Below are 17133 nucleotides of genomic sequence, written 5' to 3'. Positions count from 1 at the left end.
TCCGCTGGGCACAGCACCCCTTCTTCCCCCCCCTCTGCTGCCGTGGGGTGCCCGGCGTGGGGCCGGCACCCTTCCTCCTGCATGGCCAAGCTGTGACGGGGTGCCAGGGCCCGCAGGCCTGACGCCATGCTGATGGGCTCCCTGCCACCCCCACCCCCCCACCACCACCCGCCACCCCCCGCTTTCCGGCAGCAGCGGGTGCTCCCCACGGCGCTGGGGTGGGCTGGGGGGGTCCAGGGTGGCTGCGGATGGGGGGGTCTTTGCTCTGCGTGCGCGCGCGTGTACCTGGGGGGGTGTGTGTGCATGTACACGCGTGTGCAGACCCGCGGGAGCTGCCCAAGCCCCCCCCTGCCCCGCTGCGGGGTGCCCCCGGGGTACCCGCTCCCTGGCACCCCCCGCTCCATCCCGCCAGGTCTCCAATAAAGTTCATCGTGCGAGCGCTGCGCCGGGCACCTCTTCTTGCGGGTGGGGGGCACCTGCTCCCCCGGGGGGGGTGGTGGTGGCCGGCCGGTGGTGGCAGTGGCACATCCCCCCCACCACGGCCCCGCAGGGTGACGGCGAGGCCTCGGTCCCTTATCTCGGATTCCTGGGGCCGGGGTGCCTAATTATGGGCATCTGGCGGCGGTGGCGGCGGCGGCGGGGGGCCGGCCCCCTCCCTGGCCGGACCTCGGGGGGCGCGGGCAGCGGGCGCCATGGCCTCGCTCGGCTCGGGCACCATGTACCGTGGCTACGGCCAGGGGCACGGGGAGCCCCGCTTCGAGGGCGACCGGCGGCACGGACCCTTCGGGGCGCGGGCACACGATGGCTTCGGGTACCCAGGTACTGGGATGGGGGGGGGTGGGGGGCCCTGATGCCCCAGGGAGGGACCCCCAGGGTCATCCGGCTGCCCGGTGCCTGGGCACAGCCTGGGACCTGCCCGGCACGGACTGGGGCGGGGGGTGGGAGCCCCAGCTGCCCCCCAAGTGCCCCATGGCTCTCTGGACTGTCCTGCACCGCCCCCCACCCCCCCAGCCCCAGTCCCTTTGTGTCCCTGCTGTCCCCAGGCCCACCGTGCCCCCAGCCCCCCCTTCCCAGCCCCTTCTGAGCCTCTGACCCCCACATTTTCCTTCCCACCCCCCTGGACCTTCCTGGCTGTCCCCAGCCCCCTCGGTGTCCCCCCGCTACCTCCCCACTTTCCTGTACACCCCCAGTAATCCCAGCCCCCCCCATAACCCCCTCTCCCCAGACGTCCCCTGTGTCCCCATCCTCCCGTGCCATTCCCCTGCTGTCCCCAGGCCACCCAGTGCCCCCAGACCCCCCAGTGCCTCCTGCTACCCCCAGACCCCCACGTACCCCCCACACCCCTGGGGCCCCCAGCACCCCTTGCAACCCCCCAAATGCCCCCAAACCCCCAGTGCCCCCCCCGGCGTCCCCAGCCTCTCCCGCAGCCCCCAGGCACCGTGCCCTGCAGCCCCCCATCGCCTGCAGGGTCCCCGGGCGCCGTGTGCCCCTGCAGCCTGGGCACCTGGGTGCGTGCCCAGGGTGACACCTACCAGGTGGTGGCCGACGTCAGCCAGTTCGAGCCCCCCGACATCGTGGTGACCACCTCCAACTGCCACGTCGCCATCCAGGCTGAGAAGGTGAGGAACCCCGGGGGGGGCGGGCAGCATGTTCCGTCCCCTAGCCATGGAGCAACGGGGGGTCCTGCCCCATGGTACCCCCTTCTGCAGGGGGTAACTGGGACCTGTCCCCTGGTGATGGGACAAGGAGCTTCTGCTCCACTGCACCTCCTGCTCTGGGGTAACTGGGAACGGCCCCCGCTGGCACTGGGGTAACTGGGAACTACCCCACCCCCAGGAATGAAGCAACTGGGACCTGCTCTCTGCTGGCCATGGGGTAACTGGGAATTGCCCCCCGAGTCACTGGGTCTCTGGGAACCGCCCTGTTGAGCTCCCTGCTGGAGCTGGGGCTACTGGGAGCCGCCCCATCCCTAGTGCTGGGGCAACTGGGACTGTGCCGCGACACGCCGTGGCCCAGCGCACCGGTGCTGCCTCCCTGCAGGTGGCCGAGGACGGCACCGTCTGCGACACCTTCACCCACAAGTGCCAGCTGCCCGAGGACACGGACCCGCTGTCGGTGAGCTGTGCCCTCACCGAGGCCGGCACGCTGGTCATCACCGCCCGCCGCCGCGCCGGACCCCGGCCCGGTGAGCCCCCGCCACCGTGCTACCGCAGCGAGGCCACGCTGGCAGCCGGCACCGGGTGAAGAGGGGCTTCTCCCCCCGGGGACGCCCACCCCGCTGCCACGGCGAGACTCGGCCGGTGCCCGCGGGCCGTGCCCCCTCCCCACCTCCGGCCCCTCGGCACTCGGGCCCTGTTTATAAAGTCCTTTTATTAAATTAATATAAAAATCTCTGTATTTACACAGGCTGGGGGGGGTTGCACAGCAGAGAGGCAGCAGGGTCCCCTTCCCAGCCATGAGGCGCTGGGGAGGGGGCATTGCCCACCTGTGTCCCCGTGTCCCCCCCGACCTGACACGCCACGTGCCACCCCGAGCAGGGACATCGGGGTGCCCATGGCGGGGGGGTGGTGAGGATGGTGGCCCTGGCGGGGGGCACTGGCACCGGGGAGAGGGGGGAAGAGGTAGTGAAGTGGGGAGCCCCAGGAGCTGGCAGGGAGGTGGGGGGCACGGGCAGGCTGGGGGGCACCAGGCCAGCCCCCAGCATGGGGGGAGGGTCAGCGGCACTGGATTGAGGGTGCCCACCCCTATGCCGAGCCCGGCACGGGTGGGCACCCCCTGACACCACCCCTGCGGCACCTGGGGACACGCTGGCGTGGGGGGGACACGCCATCTCACTGGCCTTTGGGGGTGACATCGTCACCGTCGCCCCCGGGTCCGGCCTCGCGGGGCATGGGGTGGTGGTGGTGGCGGTCCCAGAGCTGGCGCAGCGCGGTGGTGTCGGGCTCGCCGGCGCTGGCCGTGCTGTCGCGGAAGCTGGCGAGCGGCGGCCGCACCTTCACCCCCTTGGCCGTCAGCGAGCCCTCGATGGCCTTGCGCAGCTGTGGGTACCCCAAAACCATGGGCAGGCGGCTCCGGGTGCCCCCTCACCCACCCCCCCGGGCCCCTCCAACCCCACCGCCCACCCCCCCCTCCCCGCGGCTCACCTCCTTGAGGGACACCATGCCCACCAGCCGCCCGATGCTGGTGACGAACGCGTGGTCCAGGCCCAGCAGCGAGAAGACGGTGTGGGTCTGTGGGAAGAGGGGGCTGAGTTGGGGGTCTGGGGGGGGGTCCGGGCCGGGGGGAGGCAGGGGTCTGGGGTGTGGGGGGGTGCACCTTGTGCAGCGAGGTGTGCTCCACCAGCTGGAAGGGCGCGGGGTCGATCTTGGCGCTGCTGAAGTCCACAGGCTGGTCCAGCTGCTGCTCTTCCCACTCCAGGATCTGGGGGGGGGGGGGACATGCACGCCGTGGGGCAGGGCGAGGGGGCACGGCACCCCCCAAGGGGGCCAGCAAAGGCCCCCCCGCCACCCAGTGTTATGGGGACATCAGGGTCAGCTGCCCCCTCCCCCCACAGCCTCGTCACCCCGTTGGGGTCTCCTGGGTGGGCAGGAGAGTCCTGCCCCTGCCACCCCCTCACCTCCACCGGCGTCATCCTGTCACCCAGGTCCATGTCCTCCTGCAAGAGAGGGGACCCTGAGCCGCCCGGCTGCAGGCAGGGAGCAGGCAGGGGGTGGGAGCAGGCAGGGAGCAGGCAGGGGGACAGGTAGGCAGGGTGTAGGCACAGCACAGGGCAGCTGTAGGCAGTGAGCGGGCAGGGTGCAGGCAGCACATGCAGGCAGGGAGTGGTAAGAGCGTGGGCAAGGCACAGGGCAGCTGCAGGCAGGGAGTGGGCAGGGTGTGGGCAAGGCGCAGGGCAGCTGCAGGCAGGGAGTGGGCAGGGTGTGGGCAAGGTGCAGGGCAGCTGCAGGCAGGGAGTGGGCAGGGTGTAGGCAGGGAGTGGTAAGAGCGTGGGCAAGGCGCAGGGCAGCTGCAGGCAGGGAGTGGGCAAGGTGTGGGCAGGGTGTGGGCAAGGCGCAGGGCAGCTGCAGGCAGGGAGTGGGCAAGGTGTGGGCAGGGTGTGGGCAAGGTGCAGGGCAGCTGCAGGCAGGGAGTGGGCAGGGTGTGGGCAGGGTGTGGGCAAGGTGCAGGGCAGCTGCAGGCAGGGAGTGGGCAGGGTGTAGGCAGGGAGTGGTAAGAGTGTGGGCAAGGCGCAGGGCAGCTGCAGGCAGGGAGTGGGCAGGGTGTGGGCAGGGTGTGGGCAGGGTGTGGGCAAGGTGCAGGGCAGCTGCAGGCAGGGAGTGGGCAGGGTGTGGGCAAGGCGCAGGGCAGCTGCAGGCAGGGAGTGGGCAGGGTGTGGGCAGGGTGTGGGCAAGGCGCAGGGCAGCTGCAGGCAGGGAGTGGGCAAGGTGTGGGCAGGGTGTGGGCAAGGTGCAGGGCAGCTGCAGGCAGGGAGTGGGCAGGGTGTGGGCAAGGCGCAGGGCAGCTGCAGGCAGGGAGTGGGCAGGGTGCAGGCAGCACAGGGGCAGGTGCAGGCAGCACATGCGGGCAGGGCGTAGGCAGGGTGTTGGCAGGGCGCAGGCAGGGAGTGGTAAGGAGCAGGCAGCACATGCAGGCAGCACGCGGGCAGGGCGCAGGCAGCACATGCAGGCAGGGAGCAGGCAGGGTGCACGTCAGGTAACGTGATTGGCTGGGAGAACACAGGTCACACCAGGATCGGGCAAGGCAAGACAAGCTGTCCTGTGATTGGTGGAGAGAAGGCAGGCCGTGCCATGATTGGCTGAGCAAAGTGGGGCAAATCCCAGGGCTGTGACGGGCCAAGGGGCTCCAGGTCAGGCTACGATTGGCCGGGAAGGTTTGGGGTTGGGAGGACACACGCCGTGATTGGCCGAGTGGAATCAGGACACTCCCCGATTGGCTGCACAGACAGGCCAAACATGATTGGCCAAGCAGAATCGTGCCAGCCCCCTGATTGGTTCAGAGAATCCATGGCGGGCTCCCATTGGCCGAGAGGAGCCGTGCCCAGGCAGCGATTGGCTGCAGCTTACCGAGATGGAAATGCGGACGTGCTTGGCCTTGCGATAGGCCGTGCCCTGGGCCTGGCACCACCGGGAGAGACGGCGGCGTTAGGGCACGGCGGGGGCATGCCGCGGGACCGGGGTGGGATGGGGTGGGATGGGGGTAGGATGGGGATGGGATGGGATGGGACAGGGTGGGATGGGATGGGATGGGACGGGATGAGATGGGTTGGGATTGGGATAGGATGGGATGGGGATAGGATGGGATGGGATGGGACAGAGTGGGATAGGGTGGGATGGGATGAGATGACATGGGATGGGATGGGGACAGGATGGGATGGGATGGGGATAGGATGGGATGGGATGGGACAGCATGGGATAGGGTGGGATGGGATGAGATGACATGGGATGGGATGCGGACAGGATGGGATGGGATGGGATGGGATGGGGAAGGGATGGGATGGGGAAGAGATGGGATGGGGATAGGATAAAATGGGTTGGGATGGGGATAGGATGGGATGGGATGGGACAGCGTGGGATAGGGTGGGATGGTATGAGATGACATGAGATGGGATGGGGACAGGATGGGATGGGATAGGATGGGATGGGATGGGATGTATTGGGAAAGGATAGGATGGGATGGATTGGGACAGGAATGGGTTGTGATGGGATGGGTCATAAGATGGGATGGGATGGGATAGGCAATGAGGGGAAGGGAAGGGACAAGAATAGGCAGGAGTGGGCAGGGAAGGGATGGGATGGGAAGGGATGGGACAGGAAGGGACAAGTAGGGATGTGCATGGATGGGCAGGGATGAGAAGGGATGGGGTGAGAATGGGCAGGGCCGGGCAGGAGTAGGAAGAGGCAGGCAGGGATGGGCAGGGATGAGAGGGGGTGGGCAGGAGCGGGAAGGGCTGGGAAGGGCTGGGAAGGGGTGGGGGCGATGGGAAAGGACGGCGGCGGGCAGAGAGGGCTGGGAGGGCTGGGCGCTCACCTCGGTGGGCTCCGCGGCGGCGTTGGCACAGAAGAGACTCTTGAGGGCGATGCCGGGGGGGTCAGCGGCACTGGCTGTGGGCAGGGAGGGGGTGTCAGTGGGGCAGTGCAGCCAGGGGCTGCGGTGGAGAGGGGGGGGCGCAGACTCACCTTGGGGGGTCTCGGACGTGACGCTGGACACCCGCTTCAGCGCCGGCTTCAGGGGCTTGCGTGCGGCGGTGCGGGCGGGGGGCCCCGAGGAGGTCTCGGTGTTGATCTGCGGGGGGGGACGGGGTGGTGGGGCATGGCGGCCGGGGGGGGACACCCTGTCGGGGCATCCCCCGGGGCGGCCGCCCCCCTCACCTGGAAGCAGATGCTGGCGACGGAGAGCCGGTGCCTGTCCAAGGAGAGCGCCTTCTGCCGCAGCGCCTGGAGCCGGCGCTCGGGACTGAGCTGGTGGGTGAGCAGGGCCCCCACCTGCGCCCGCTCGATGGAGCCCAGCAGGATCATGGACTCTGCCGGTGGCAGTGAGCGGCCGCGTTGGCTCCTGGCGGCCCCTTTGCTGCCACCCCCCCTGCCCCCCCCGCCCCCCGCCATCCCGGCTGGCCCCACGGCCGGGGTGAGTGCCAGCGCTGCCCTCTGCCCGCGTCTCACCTGCCGACTCCACCAGCGGCAGGTTCTTCATCTTGGTGCTCTGCAGGACGTGCTGCAGGTCCCGGTACTTGCAGTTGAGGGTGATGTAGCGGATGTCCCGCACCATGATGTCCTCCACCCGCACGTTGTACTTCCTGCCCGGGGTGGGTAACGGCGGCCTCAGGGCGATGCCACCCCCTCCCCTTGTGCCTGGCGAGGGGCTCGGGGACAGGGCAGGCGACACACACTCACTCGTGGTGGCCCCAGCCCAGCTCGGGGAGGTAGGGCAGCTTCTTGATGCGGATGATGCTGTCGTAGAGGGAGGGCTGGAGGCTCTGGGCCACGGCGTTGGCCAGGATGACGGCGATCATGACGGGCAGGATGTGCGAGATCTGCCCCGTCAGCTCGAAGACGATGACGGCCGTGGACACGGTGTGGGTGACGGCGCCCGACAGCGCGGCTGCGCCTGTGCCCGTCCCCGGGGGAGACGCCGTCAGGTGCTGCCTGCCGGGCTGTGTCCCCACCCCATGACAGCCACCACAGCCCGAGCCCTTGGGACCTCCCGCGTCACCCCCAGCCCCTGGGGACACACCTCAGCCCTGGGGAACCCACTGGCTCCTTGGAGCATCTCCAAGCAGTGCCCACCACATTGTCCCCGTGCCAGCCCAGCGCTTACCCACCACGGCGTAGCCCCCCGGCACGATGCGGTAGGTGTTGCTGTCGGTGTGGATGCCGTCGGGGAACCAGGCTGCCATGCTCTCCCCCACCAGGCGCCCGAAAGCCGCTCCTGCCCACAGAGAGGGGCTGGGAGCGGGTGCGGGGGCTCTCCTGCCCCCGACCCAGTCTCGTGCCCTGTCCCCTGCCCCTGGGAAGGGGACACCTGGGGACACCCATGGGTGAGCAGGCAGCTCCCCCCTGCCAGCCGTGCCCGCGCTGGGTACAGGCTCTCACCGATGACGAAGACGGGCATGAAGGCTCCGCAGGGCACTGGGATGGTGGTGGCCAGGGCTGACATCCAGAACTGCACAGGGGACACGGGCACCCATCAGTTGCTCCCCCGCAGCCCAGCCCTGCCCCTGCTGTGCCCCACAGCCAGCTGCCATGGAGCAGCATGTGGGGACAGCACCGTGCCGTGGGGCAGCCCCACTCCTCCCAAGGGGCACCTGGCCAGCACCTCCCCAGTAGCACCTGGTGGCACCCAGCCAGGACCTCCCTGGTGGCAGCTGGTGGCACCCTGCCAGCACCTCCTGCTGGCACCGTGGTGGCTCCTCGCCAAGTTCTCTTTGATGCCATGTTGGCGGCGGCACCCAACTCTGGCAGCAGCCACGCAGTGCCTCCCAGTGTCACCTCACTGGCAACTACCTGGCACCTCTCTAGGGGCATCCAGGAGGCCCTCCCCGGTGGCACCCCAGGGCTGTCAGGGGCAGGAGGCACCCACCTTCATGAGGATGAAGACGACAAGGGTGACGAAGACGTTGGAGCGGGGGTGGCGCCAGGCCTCCAGGATGCCCAGGTACTCAAACTCATCACTGAGCCCCTGCTTGGCCCACGTCTGGTTGTCGAACAGTGTCACCAGGGTGTCCTTCTGGGTGAGCTGGTGAGGGGCAGGGGTCAGCCGGGCTTGGTGGTGGCCCCGGGGTGGGGACCGGCGTGCAAACCCATGGCAGGTACCTGGCCGGCCATGAACTGTCCGAAGCCGGGCGGGAAGGTCAGCGTGGAGATGAGCAGTGTCACCAGGGCAGGGAAGAGCAGGCGCCTGGCGGGGTGGCATGGAGTGGGGGGTGACGCTGGTGCAGCGCTGGCTCCACCACCCCGATGCCGGGGACCACCGAGCACCTACTTCTTCATGAGGAAGCGGTTGATGGTCTTCTGCCGGCGCATGAACTGCACGATCTTGCGGTTGAGGTAGACGAAGAGTGCGCCCCCGAAGCCGCTGGCGATCCTGGGCAGAGGCGAGGGATGAGCACCCACGTGTCCTGCTGCCACCACCATCACCGCCATCACTGCCATCCATCACCACCATCACCGCCATCCATCACCACCATCACCACCATCACCGCTATCATCACCATCACCACCACGGCCACCCCGGGGCCATGGGATGGGCACACGGCGTCTGCGCTCACCCGATGACGGCGAAGGCGGGCAGCTCCTGCAGGTCGAAGGGGAAATCAAGGCGGAATCGGGTCTTGAACAGCGCTGTGATGGTCTCTGCGGGGGGCGACAGGGGTGAGTGGGGAGTGGCGGGAGGACACCCATGCCCCCCACCCCGCCAGAGGTACCTTCGTCCTTGTTCCAGACGGCGAGGACGCGGAAGATGAAGGCGCTGAAGGTGGCGGCGAAGAAGCCGCGCCAATAGTTGCGGACGGCGAAGAAGGTGGAGGTGACCTCGATGCTGAAGAGGACGCCTGGCACCGGGAAGAAGGGCGCGAGGGAGGCGGCGAAACCCAGGCGGGCCCCCGGTGCCCGGCACGCTTCCCACCCCGAGCCCACGCTCGTGCACGGCCCGCGGGGGGTCCGCCCGGCACCACGGACACGCTGTGGGGGGGGTCAAGGGCTTCCCTGGCAAAGCACGTGGCGGGTCCCCGGTTGGCGGCAGCAGGCACAGCAGAGCAGGAGTCGGCGCGAGCAAGAGGGTAGCGCGGGGACGTGAGCAAGAGACATGGCGGGTGGCACTGGGGTGGGACACACACACACACGCAGACGGGCGGATGGACAGACGGAGGGGGCAGCGCAGCAGGCAGAGGGCAAGGAAAGAGTTAGACACGTCACCAACCTACGGGCAGGGCTCAGCGGGGCCAGGAGCTCCCTGGAGCGCAGGGCGGCAGGGGAGAGGAGGAGAGCAGACGTTACACCTCCAGGAGGACGGTGCCCGCTCCTCCCTTCCTCCTCCTCGCCCAGCGGCACTGCCCTCTCCCATGCCAGCAATCCTGGGGGTCCCGCTCGCCACGCTGGGCGGACCCCGGTGCTCGGGCGGGATGTGCGCGGCGGTCGGGGGGGGGGCCGGGGTGACCCTACCTCCGATGGGGGCGGCGAAGCAGCAGCCGACACCGACGGCGCAGGCGGCCGCCAGCATTTCGATGTTCCTCGCCTCGTTCTGCGGGCGAGCCGGGGGTGAGCGGGCACTGCCCCCCCCTCCCTCCCACCCCCCCAAGCGCTGCCAACCCTGCCGGGGGGCACAGAGGAACCCCCAGGGCCAGCCCTCCCCACTCACCTCGTAGAAGCCCCCGAAGAGGGAGAGGAAGCGGCTGAGCAGGGCCGCGCACATGCTGGCGATGTGGACGAAGGGACCCTATGGGGACAGCGTGGGGGGCTGAGGACAGTGCCCCCCCCCACCCCGTCCCCCTGCCTGCCCTGCCCTGGCCACTGCCCTCACCTCCTTGCCCAGGGGCATTCCACTGCCCAGGGCACATGTCAGCCCGATCACCTTGGCCACGAAGGTCTTGAGGGTGAGGTACTCCTTCAGCACGACGCCCCGCAGGATGGTCTTCATCTCGGGGATCCCCGAGCCTGGCGCCGTGGGGATAACCCTGAGCCATGGTCATGGCGGGGGGGACACTGGGGAGCCCCTGACCCATAGTTCTGGGGGGGATCCCTGATGCTCTGCCATCCTTCACTGCCACAGGGAGACCCCAGAGACACCTCTCCCCACAGTACAGTCTGCAGGAAGAGCCCCATGGCCATGTAGAGACATCCCAACCCATAGCCCTACGGGGACCCCAGTGCCATAGCCCACAGAGGACCCTCTGAAGACCAGCCCATAGCTCTTGGAAGACCTCCAGGAACCCCCAACCCCATAGCCCAGGTGGACGTCCACCCCAGAGCTTCCAGGTGACCCTCCGAAGATCTGCCCATAGCTCTGTGAAAACCCCAAGGAGCCCCAGTTCCGTAGCCCAGGACGACATCCACCCCATAGCCCCCAGGAGACGCTCTGAAGACCATCCCATAGCTCTTGGAAGACCCTGAGGACCACCACCCCCATAGACCAGGAGGACAACCATGAAGCTCCCAACCCACAGCCCCAGGGAGGGGACACCCTGTTAGGGGGCAGGCAGGTCCCCCCTGACCCGGTGGTGCCCTACCCACGGCCTGGGGGGCGAGGATCTGGGTGAAGCCAGCTGAGAAGGTGATGAGCACGGTGGGGTAGGTGACCCAGGCCAGGTACTGCAGCAGCACGTTGGTGTCCAGGCCCCCGTACATCCACTTCTGGGCTGTGGGCACAGTCGGTGAGGTGGGTCACGGCTGGCAAGGGGCACGGCATGGGCACACCCTGCCCCCCCAGCCAGGGACCCCACCGGTGCCCGCTCACCTTGGAGGCAGGTGGCGATGGCGAAGTCCATGGCCCAGCTCACCAGCGCCATGACCAGCCCCAGGAGGATGAGGAAGACCCAGTCCTCGCCCACCTTGGAGATGAGGAACCGCTGGCACTGCAAGGCGCAGACTGCGGGGACAAGGGCAGGCTCAGGGACTGGGGGGGCCAGGCTGGTGGGGCCACGGGCGCTCACAACCGGTGGCACCGACGCAGCACCACCAACGCCGTCTGGTGCAGGAGCACCGCCGTGCCCAGCCACGCCACAACCAGCAGCGGGCAGGAGCGGTGGGCTCCATGGGGGCACCGCTGGGCACGCACCTCCCACCAGCACAGCCCCCCCGGCACGGCCCCAGGCAGAGGGGCTGGGGGCCCCCCGGTCCCCGCGGCTGCCCGGCTATTTTGGGCCATTGTGTACCCGCCACCCGGCGGGCAGGTGGCTTTGTCCTCAGCGCCGGTGTCCCATGACAGCCGGAGAAACCCTACCCTCTGCCGCCGCGGCAGGGTGGGCAGCCGTGCCCTGACCAGGGGCTGTGCCCACCAGTGTCCCCCCCCTGTGTCCCCATCCCCGGTGTCCCTTACCGCGGCAGGGGCCACAGCGGCCCTGGGTGTACTCCAGCAGCTCAGAGGGGCGGCGTGGCTGGGGGGTACCCCCCTCCCCGTGCCCCTGCTGCAGCCGCAGCCGGGCCGCCTCGTCCTTGGCGAAGGTGCCCAGGTCCTGCGTGTAGCGCCCATACATCTGGGGGGGAGAAGGAGCGGGCGGGGGCGTCAGGGGGCGCCGGGACCCCAGCTCCTGCGCCCAAGTGGGGAAACTGAGGCAGGGGAGCGGCAGGCAAGCTGGCATGGCCTCCCAGCACCAGGGGGTGCCAGGCGAGGGGGCAGGCGGTGGTGGGCGCCCCTGGGGAAGGGGCAGTGGTGCCTGCGGGTGTTCCCAGCCGCCCGCCGGGGCGTGGGAGGGGGCCGGGCAGCCAAGGAGCGTGGGGATCGATGGCCAGCGTCCGGCACAGGCAGCTGGCACTGTCGGTACCAGTTCCCGGCCCTGCCCAGGTGCCCCGGGCACCGGGCTGGGCTGGCAGAGGGTGGGGAGGGGCCTCCGGCAATGGTAGCACGGCCAGGGGACTCTCCAAGGGCTCGTATTGGGGTTGTGCTGGCGCTCTGTGGGCGCCTCCCTTTGGCATCACTAAACGCAGGGCTGGGTTCCCCCAGGAGGCAGGCTTGACAGGCCACACGTGACACGAGCTGGCCGGTCTCAACTGGCAGCAGGGAGGCAGGAGGGCAGTGGCGGGGCATGGTGCACCCCCAGTCCCAGGGGAGAGCGGGGCACAGCATCATGAGGAGGGGATTTAGGGAGCAAGGGAGTGCAAGGGGGCTCCATGCCCACTTTAGGGGCACCCCCCCTCCTCCTCGGGTGCCTCCTGCCTGGCCACGGCACGTGTCTTGGCCTTGCCCGGGGGAGCAGGGGGCCTGGCAGTGCCCCCCAAGCCAGCCAGGAGCTCTTTGTGCCCGTCCTCCCTGCCGAGCTGGGGGCATTTGTCCCGTGCTGGCGGGCACTGCCAAGGACTCGGTTGCTTGGTTTCGGCCTCGCTCCCCCCGGCACGACCTGAATGCCAAGTGCCAGAGGTTGGCCCGGCACAAAGGGAAGCTTCAGGGCCGTGGGGGCCCTTGCCAAGCTCCCACATCGGGGCGACGTGAGCCCCATGCCGATGGTGCGCCCACCCGCCGCGCCGGGCCGGCACCGCGCGTGGCCGCCTCAGCCCTCCTCCCCGGCATGGCCCGTGCCGGCGGCTGGCGGAGGGGTGACGCCACGGGTGGGCACCGTGCTCGGCACGTGGGCAGCCCAGCCCCGGCTGCCACCGGCGGTGCCCACCCTGGATGCCTGGGTCCCCCTCACAACCCCCCCGGGCGGCTGGCACGTGCCAGCTCCCCACGGGGACGGCGTGAAGGTGCGCCCCTCACGGGGTACCACTCCTGCCCGGGTCCCCTTGGCACAGAGCAGACAGCAGCCAGAGCGGCGCCAGGTGGATTCTCCGCTGTCTAATACCCGGGTTGTGCTCGGCAGCAGGAGGGAGGGTGGGGAGGAGCGGGGACGTATTCATTTCCATTGCTGACCCCCCCAGCCCAGATTTCCTCCCAAACTCCTGCTCAGCACGAGCTCAGCAGCTCCTCGCCCTATGGAAATGTGCCGGGGGGAGGCACGATCCAGGCGGAGATGCCGGCGCGACCCCTTTGGGGGCCGGATTCAGCATCAGCGGCCAGAGGAGGACCCCGGCCCCGCATGGGGCCAGCGTTCAAAGGCTCCCTTCGGGCGAAGCTTGTTTCCTCTGGAAGATGAAACGGTCCGGCACTCCGAGGAGTGCTGTCCCCCTGCCAAGCCCCCGCCTCCCCCGGCCCCACTGACGCCCCACGGCCAGCCCTGGCGGGGAGCAGGGCACCCCCAGGCTGAGTGACCCCCCAGTCGGCTCCGTGCCCACCTCCTGGGGCCACACCAGAGGCTGGCACGCTGTCCCCGGGGCACTGGGGCACCTGGGGGGATGCCCAGTCCCAGGGGGTCCAGCCTGCTTGCCGGGGGGAGGTTTTGCTCCCCCTCTCCCCGCTGTTTGCAACCAACCCCCTTGCAATAACGGGGGTGCAAGCGAAGGGGCCGTGCCACCCTGCTGCCCCGTGCCACCCCGCTGCCCCGTGCCACCCTGCTGCCCCATGCCACGACCCCGCAGGCAGGGCACGGACCTCAGGGGTACCCCAGCCACCGTGCCTGCAGCCCTGGCATGGCCGCAGGGCTGTGGTGAAGGCCGGTGGTGGGCTCTCTCCTTCCTCCTCCTCCTCCTCCCGCTCCGGTTATTTTTCCACAAAGGCCTTTTGAAACACAAACAGCCCCGGGACTCCGGCCTCCGCGGCGAAGCAGCTGAACAATCACAGTGCCGGGCAGGCAGGGAGCGGGCACGGGGAGGGGGGGCCTGGCGGGGGGCACCCGGGGACACGGGCCGCTGTGTCGGTCCCGGGCTCCGGCGCTGCGGGCACTGTCTGTGCCGCAGCCCCCTGGGCCGTGCCAGCCCGCGGTCCCCGCTGCGCCCGGGCGATGCTGCGCCTGGGGCGGGCGCTGGCATCTGGCGCTGCCGTGTCCCCGTGCCACCCTGTCCCGTAGCGCCGAGCTTGCCTGGCAGCGGTGCCCACCTCCGCAAGGCTGATGCCAGCCAACCTTCCCCCAAAAACCGTGATCCTGGGGGGGATATTTAAAGGCGGGGGGGGCCGGGGGTCCCCCGGGCTGGTAGAGGCCGGAGGGTTGTGTCACGCTGCCCGTCTTAGCCGGGCTCTAATCGCCCTGAGCGGCTCGGCGACGAACAAGGGCAGTTTGTCAAGCTTAATCCGTCCCCCCCCGGGGCCCTTTGCTCCCCACCACGACAGCCTGGCATGCGGGGGGCACCGGGGCTGGCACGCACCCCGGCACCTTTGGCTCGGCCAGGGGTTCTCAAGGGCACCCACCCAGCATGGGGACCACAAGGAGGGACGCCGTGGCCTGGGGAGACCTTTAGGGCTGGGGCTGTGTCAGCCCCTGATGACTCCACGGCCACGGCACCCCATGGCTGGTGAAACCTGGGTGGGGGTAAGGACGTGGGGCAGGGATGGGGCCCTTTGGGCACGGCTGTGATGTCCTGGCTGTGGGCACAGCCACCAAGAGCTGTCCCCAGGACGGTCTGGCTCGGAGCAGCCCGTGCCAGGCTCCGGCTGGCTCCCGACCCTCCTGGCAGGTGCTGGCAGGAGCTGGTGGTGGTTCAGACGCAGCGGGGAGGGCTGGGCACCCCCCTGCCCGGCACGTGCCCAGGCAGCTCCCCAAAGTCAGGTGTGAGGCCGTGGGACGACAGCCCGCACCCAGCCTCACCCACCAGCCCCAGGCGGTTTCAGCAGCCTCACCGCAGCCCAGAGGCCGTGGGGATGGGTGCCCCAGGGCGCCCGGGGCACGGGTGCTACCCCACCCGGAGGAGAGGAGGGCAAAGTCTGCCGGCGCGGTGCGAGGTGGCCCCGATGCCAGCCCAGCGTGACTCTCCCCTCCCACGCTGCCCGCAGGCTCCTCCGCCCCACGGTGCCGGCCTGGCCTCGCTGCCCACCCACCGCAGACACAGCACCCGCGGAGGGGGGGTGCGGGGAGGCACCCCCAGGGCTCGCATGGGACGGTGCCACGCACCCCTGCTCGTGCCCCTGGCTGCTGCCCGGCTCAGCCCTGCCGGGGAGGCACCATGGGGCCGATAAGATCATGGAGACGCTGGCACAGCCAGGGCTCCCACGGCTGGACGGTGGCCCGCAGCCACCTGACCGTGACGGGCAAGGGGCAGCCTGGGGTGGGCACTGAGGACACCCCCAGACAAGGCCTTTGGGTGCTTGGAAAGACGAAGCAGAGGGTGGCCGGCGCAGCAGTGCCCTGGCGCTGCCCCGTGCCCACGTGTCGGGTGGGCAACCCTCGGCAGGGCCGGCCCCGCTTGCAGCAACCGGCTCAGGCCCTTGGCAAACCCGGGCAGCCCAGCCGTCCCCTCCCCTGCCCACCTCCCCGGCCCTGCCTGTCTGAGTGCTTTTGCCAGGGCAAAGTACCCGTTTGCTCAGCCGCCCCGGGCACCGTCCCAGGCAGAGGCCGGGGAGAAGCACCTTTGCCCGGGATGTCCGAGGGCCACGGGCAGCGGAGGGGCTGCAGGCCACGGTGGGGAAGGAGAACCCCCCCCCCACCCCGGGACAGCCGGGCACCTGTGTGCCAGCGGGGAGGCCCCGGAGGGCAAGGAGTCGTAAATATGGGGCTAAGGTTGCGGGCGGGGGAGATACGCTATCTTAGGGGCAGAGGGCCGGGGACACGCAGTGCAGGGGGCGAAGGGTGCCCGGGTGGTGCCTCTGGGGTCCCCCACAGGGTGAATCCCCCCCCAGTGATGAGCGGTTGAGGGGGGGGTGTCTGCAAAGGTCCTGCTCTGCGGGTGGGGGCCGAGCTGGGCTCCCCCGCACCGAGGGGGCTGCGGGGTGGTGGCACCGTCACCCCGTGTCCTGTCCAGCCACAGCCCGGAGGCGGCACCCCCAAACCAGGCACGGCGGAGCTCACGGGCGCTGCCCCCCGCAGCGGGGCAGCAACCCCCCCCGCACCGCCCATCTCCCCCCCGGTCCCCCCCGGTCCCCCCCGGTGCCCGGTGCCGGCCGCACTCACCAGGGTCTGCTCGTACTGCAGCTCCCGCTGCGCATCGCTCTCCGCGGCCATGGTGCCGCCGCTCCGCTGCCGGTGCCGCTGCCGGTGCCGCTGCCGGTGCCGCTGCCGGTGCCCGCGGCGGCGGCTCCTCCCGGCCCTGCGGGGCGGACCCGGGGCACTGCCCGGGGGAGGGACCGGCCGCGCTCCGCCTCCGCCGGCAGCGCCCGGCACCGGCAGCCAGCGCAGGGCAGGGGGTGTCCGTCCTGCGGGGGGGGTCCCTTCCACCCAGCCCGGGCAGGGGGTGTCCGGCCGGGGGGAGTGTGGGGTGGTGGTGTCTGTCCTGGGTCCCTTCCACCCACGGTTTTTGCCCCCAGGTGCCCCAGCTGAGGACGGTGCCGGTGGGTGCAGGTGGTGGTGGTGGTGGGGGGGTGACAACTGGTCGCCGTGGGGTGACAGCGGGTACAGCTCCCGGTGGGACACGTCTCTCCCGCTTCCCACGGGCACAGGGACTGGCCTGGGGCTGGCACTGCCACTGGTCCGTGCGTCCCCGTGGTTTCCCCCCGGTGGGATGTGGGCGGCAGGGCAGGGGCAAGGAGGACTGTACTGGGGGGCCACCGCGGGCAGCCACCCCCCTGGGTGCCGGGCCATGCCTGGCCGGCGCTCAGATCTGGGGGGCAGAGTCCCTGGGGTCTTGGCATTGAGGGCACAGGGGGATGCCCAGGGGTGGCAGGGCACCTCGGCAGGGTGGGGGCTTCTCGGAGGTACCCCAGCTCTGTCAGGGAGCTCATCCTTACCGTGGTGCCGCTCAGCGTCCCGGGAGTGCCAGCCCCAGGGATGGAGGGTGGGCTCCGCTCTTCACCGGGCAGCAGCGGCTCAGCCCTCTCCAGAGGGGCACTGGGCAGAGCTTGGCACTGGCGATCCCCGCGCGAGGCGATCCGGCATGGCAGGCTCCCACCGGCTGACGGCCGGCATGGGCTCAGGGGCAGCCGGCAGGGCCGAGCTCACCCTCCTCCCCGGGGCACTGCATGGCT

The 17133-nt window shown here is 70.1% G+C and overlaps 2 protein-coding genes and 1 long non-coding RNA gene across 8 annotated transcripts; 2 read left to right on the top strand and 1 right to left on the bottom strand.

The window, feature by feature from the left end:
* The first annotated feature begins 120 nt into the window (after positions 1–120).
* Positions 121–2381, top strand: LOC134516966 (heat shock protein beta-7-like). Its single transcript, XM_063337883.1, has 3 exons — positions 121–819; positions 1468–1619; positions 2041–2381. Exons 1-3 carry the CDS (start codon positions 693–695, stop codon positions 2242–2244), a joined length of 483 nt encoding a protein of 160 aa, XP_063193953.1. The 5' UTR covers positions 121–692; the 3' UTR covers positions 2245–2381.
* A 139-nt stretch (positions 2382–2520) lies between these two features.
* CLCN2 (chloride voltage-gated channel 2) lies at positions 2521–16273 on the bottom strand. 6 transcript variants are annotated; one of them, XM_063337879.1, is made up of 24 exons: positions 16124–16273; positions 11530–11686; positions 10948–11079; positions 10721–10849; positions 10015–10148; positions 9853–9930; positions 9657–9735; positions 8921–9046; positions 8765–8790; positions 8479–8580; positions 8310–8324; positions 8077–8232; positions 7590–7659; positions 7315–7425; positions 6891–7104; positions 6660–6793; positions 6369–6520; positions 6177–6282; positions 6028–6101; positions 5064–5114; positions 3617–3655; positions 3316–3420; positions 3144–3230; positions 2521–3038 (listed from the first exon to the last, which is right to left on the bottom strand). In XM_063337879.1, exons 1-24 carry the CDS (start codon positions 16172–16174, stop codon positions 2832–2834), a joined length of 2535 nt encoding a protein of 844 aa, XP_063193949.1. In that variant the 5' UTR covers positions 16175–16273; the 3' UTR covers positions 2521–2831. The 6 variants fall into 6 exon arrangements, with proteins under 6 accessions (XP_063193949.1, XP_063193946.1, XP_063193950.1 ...); XM_063337877.1 differs by having other exon boundaries at positions 2538–3038; positions 8310–8394; positions 8765–8849; XM_063337876.1 differs by having other exon boundaries at positions 2523–3038; positions 8077–8394.
* Positions 3660–4606, top strand: LOC134516968 (uncharacterized). Its single transcript, XR_010071511.1, has 3 exons — positions 3660–3874; positions 4029–4160; positions 4491–4606. It is a non-coding gene; the product is annotated as an uncharacterized LOC134516968 (long non-coding RNA).
* Positions 16274–17133: the final 860 nt, after the last annotated feature.

The sequence above is a fragment of the Chroicocephalus ridibundus genome, chromosome 6, assembly GCF_963924245.1.
Source record: "Chroicocephalus ridibundus chromosome 6, bChrRid1.1, whole genome shotgun sequence".
Taxonomy (NCBI): Eukaryota; Metazoa; Chordata; class Aves; order Charadriiformes; family Laridae; genus Chroicocephalus; species Chroicocephalus ridibundus.
Note: the sequence above shows the minus strand (reverse complement) of the source record. Positions and strands in the feature narration are given on the sequence as shown.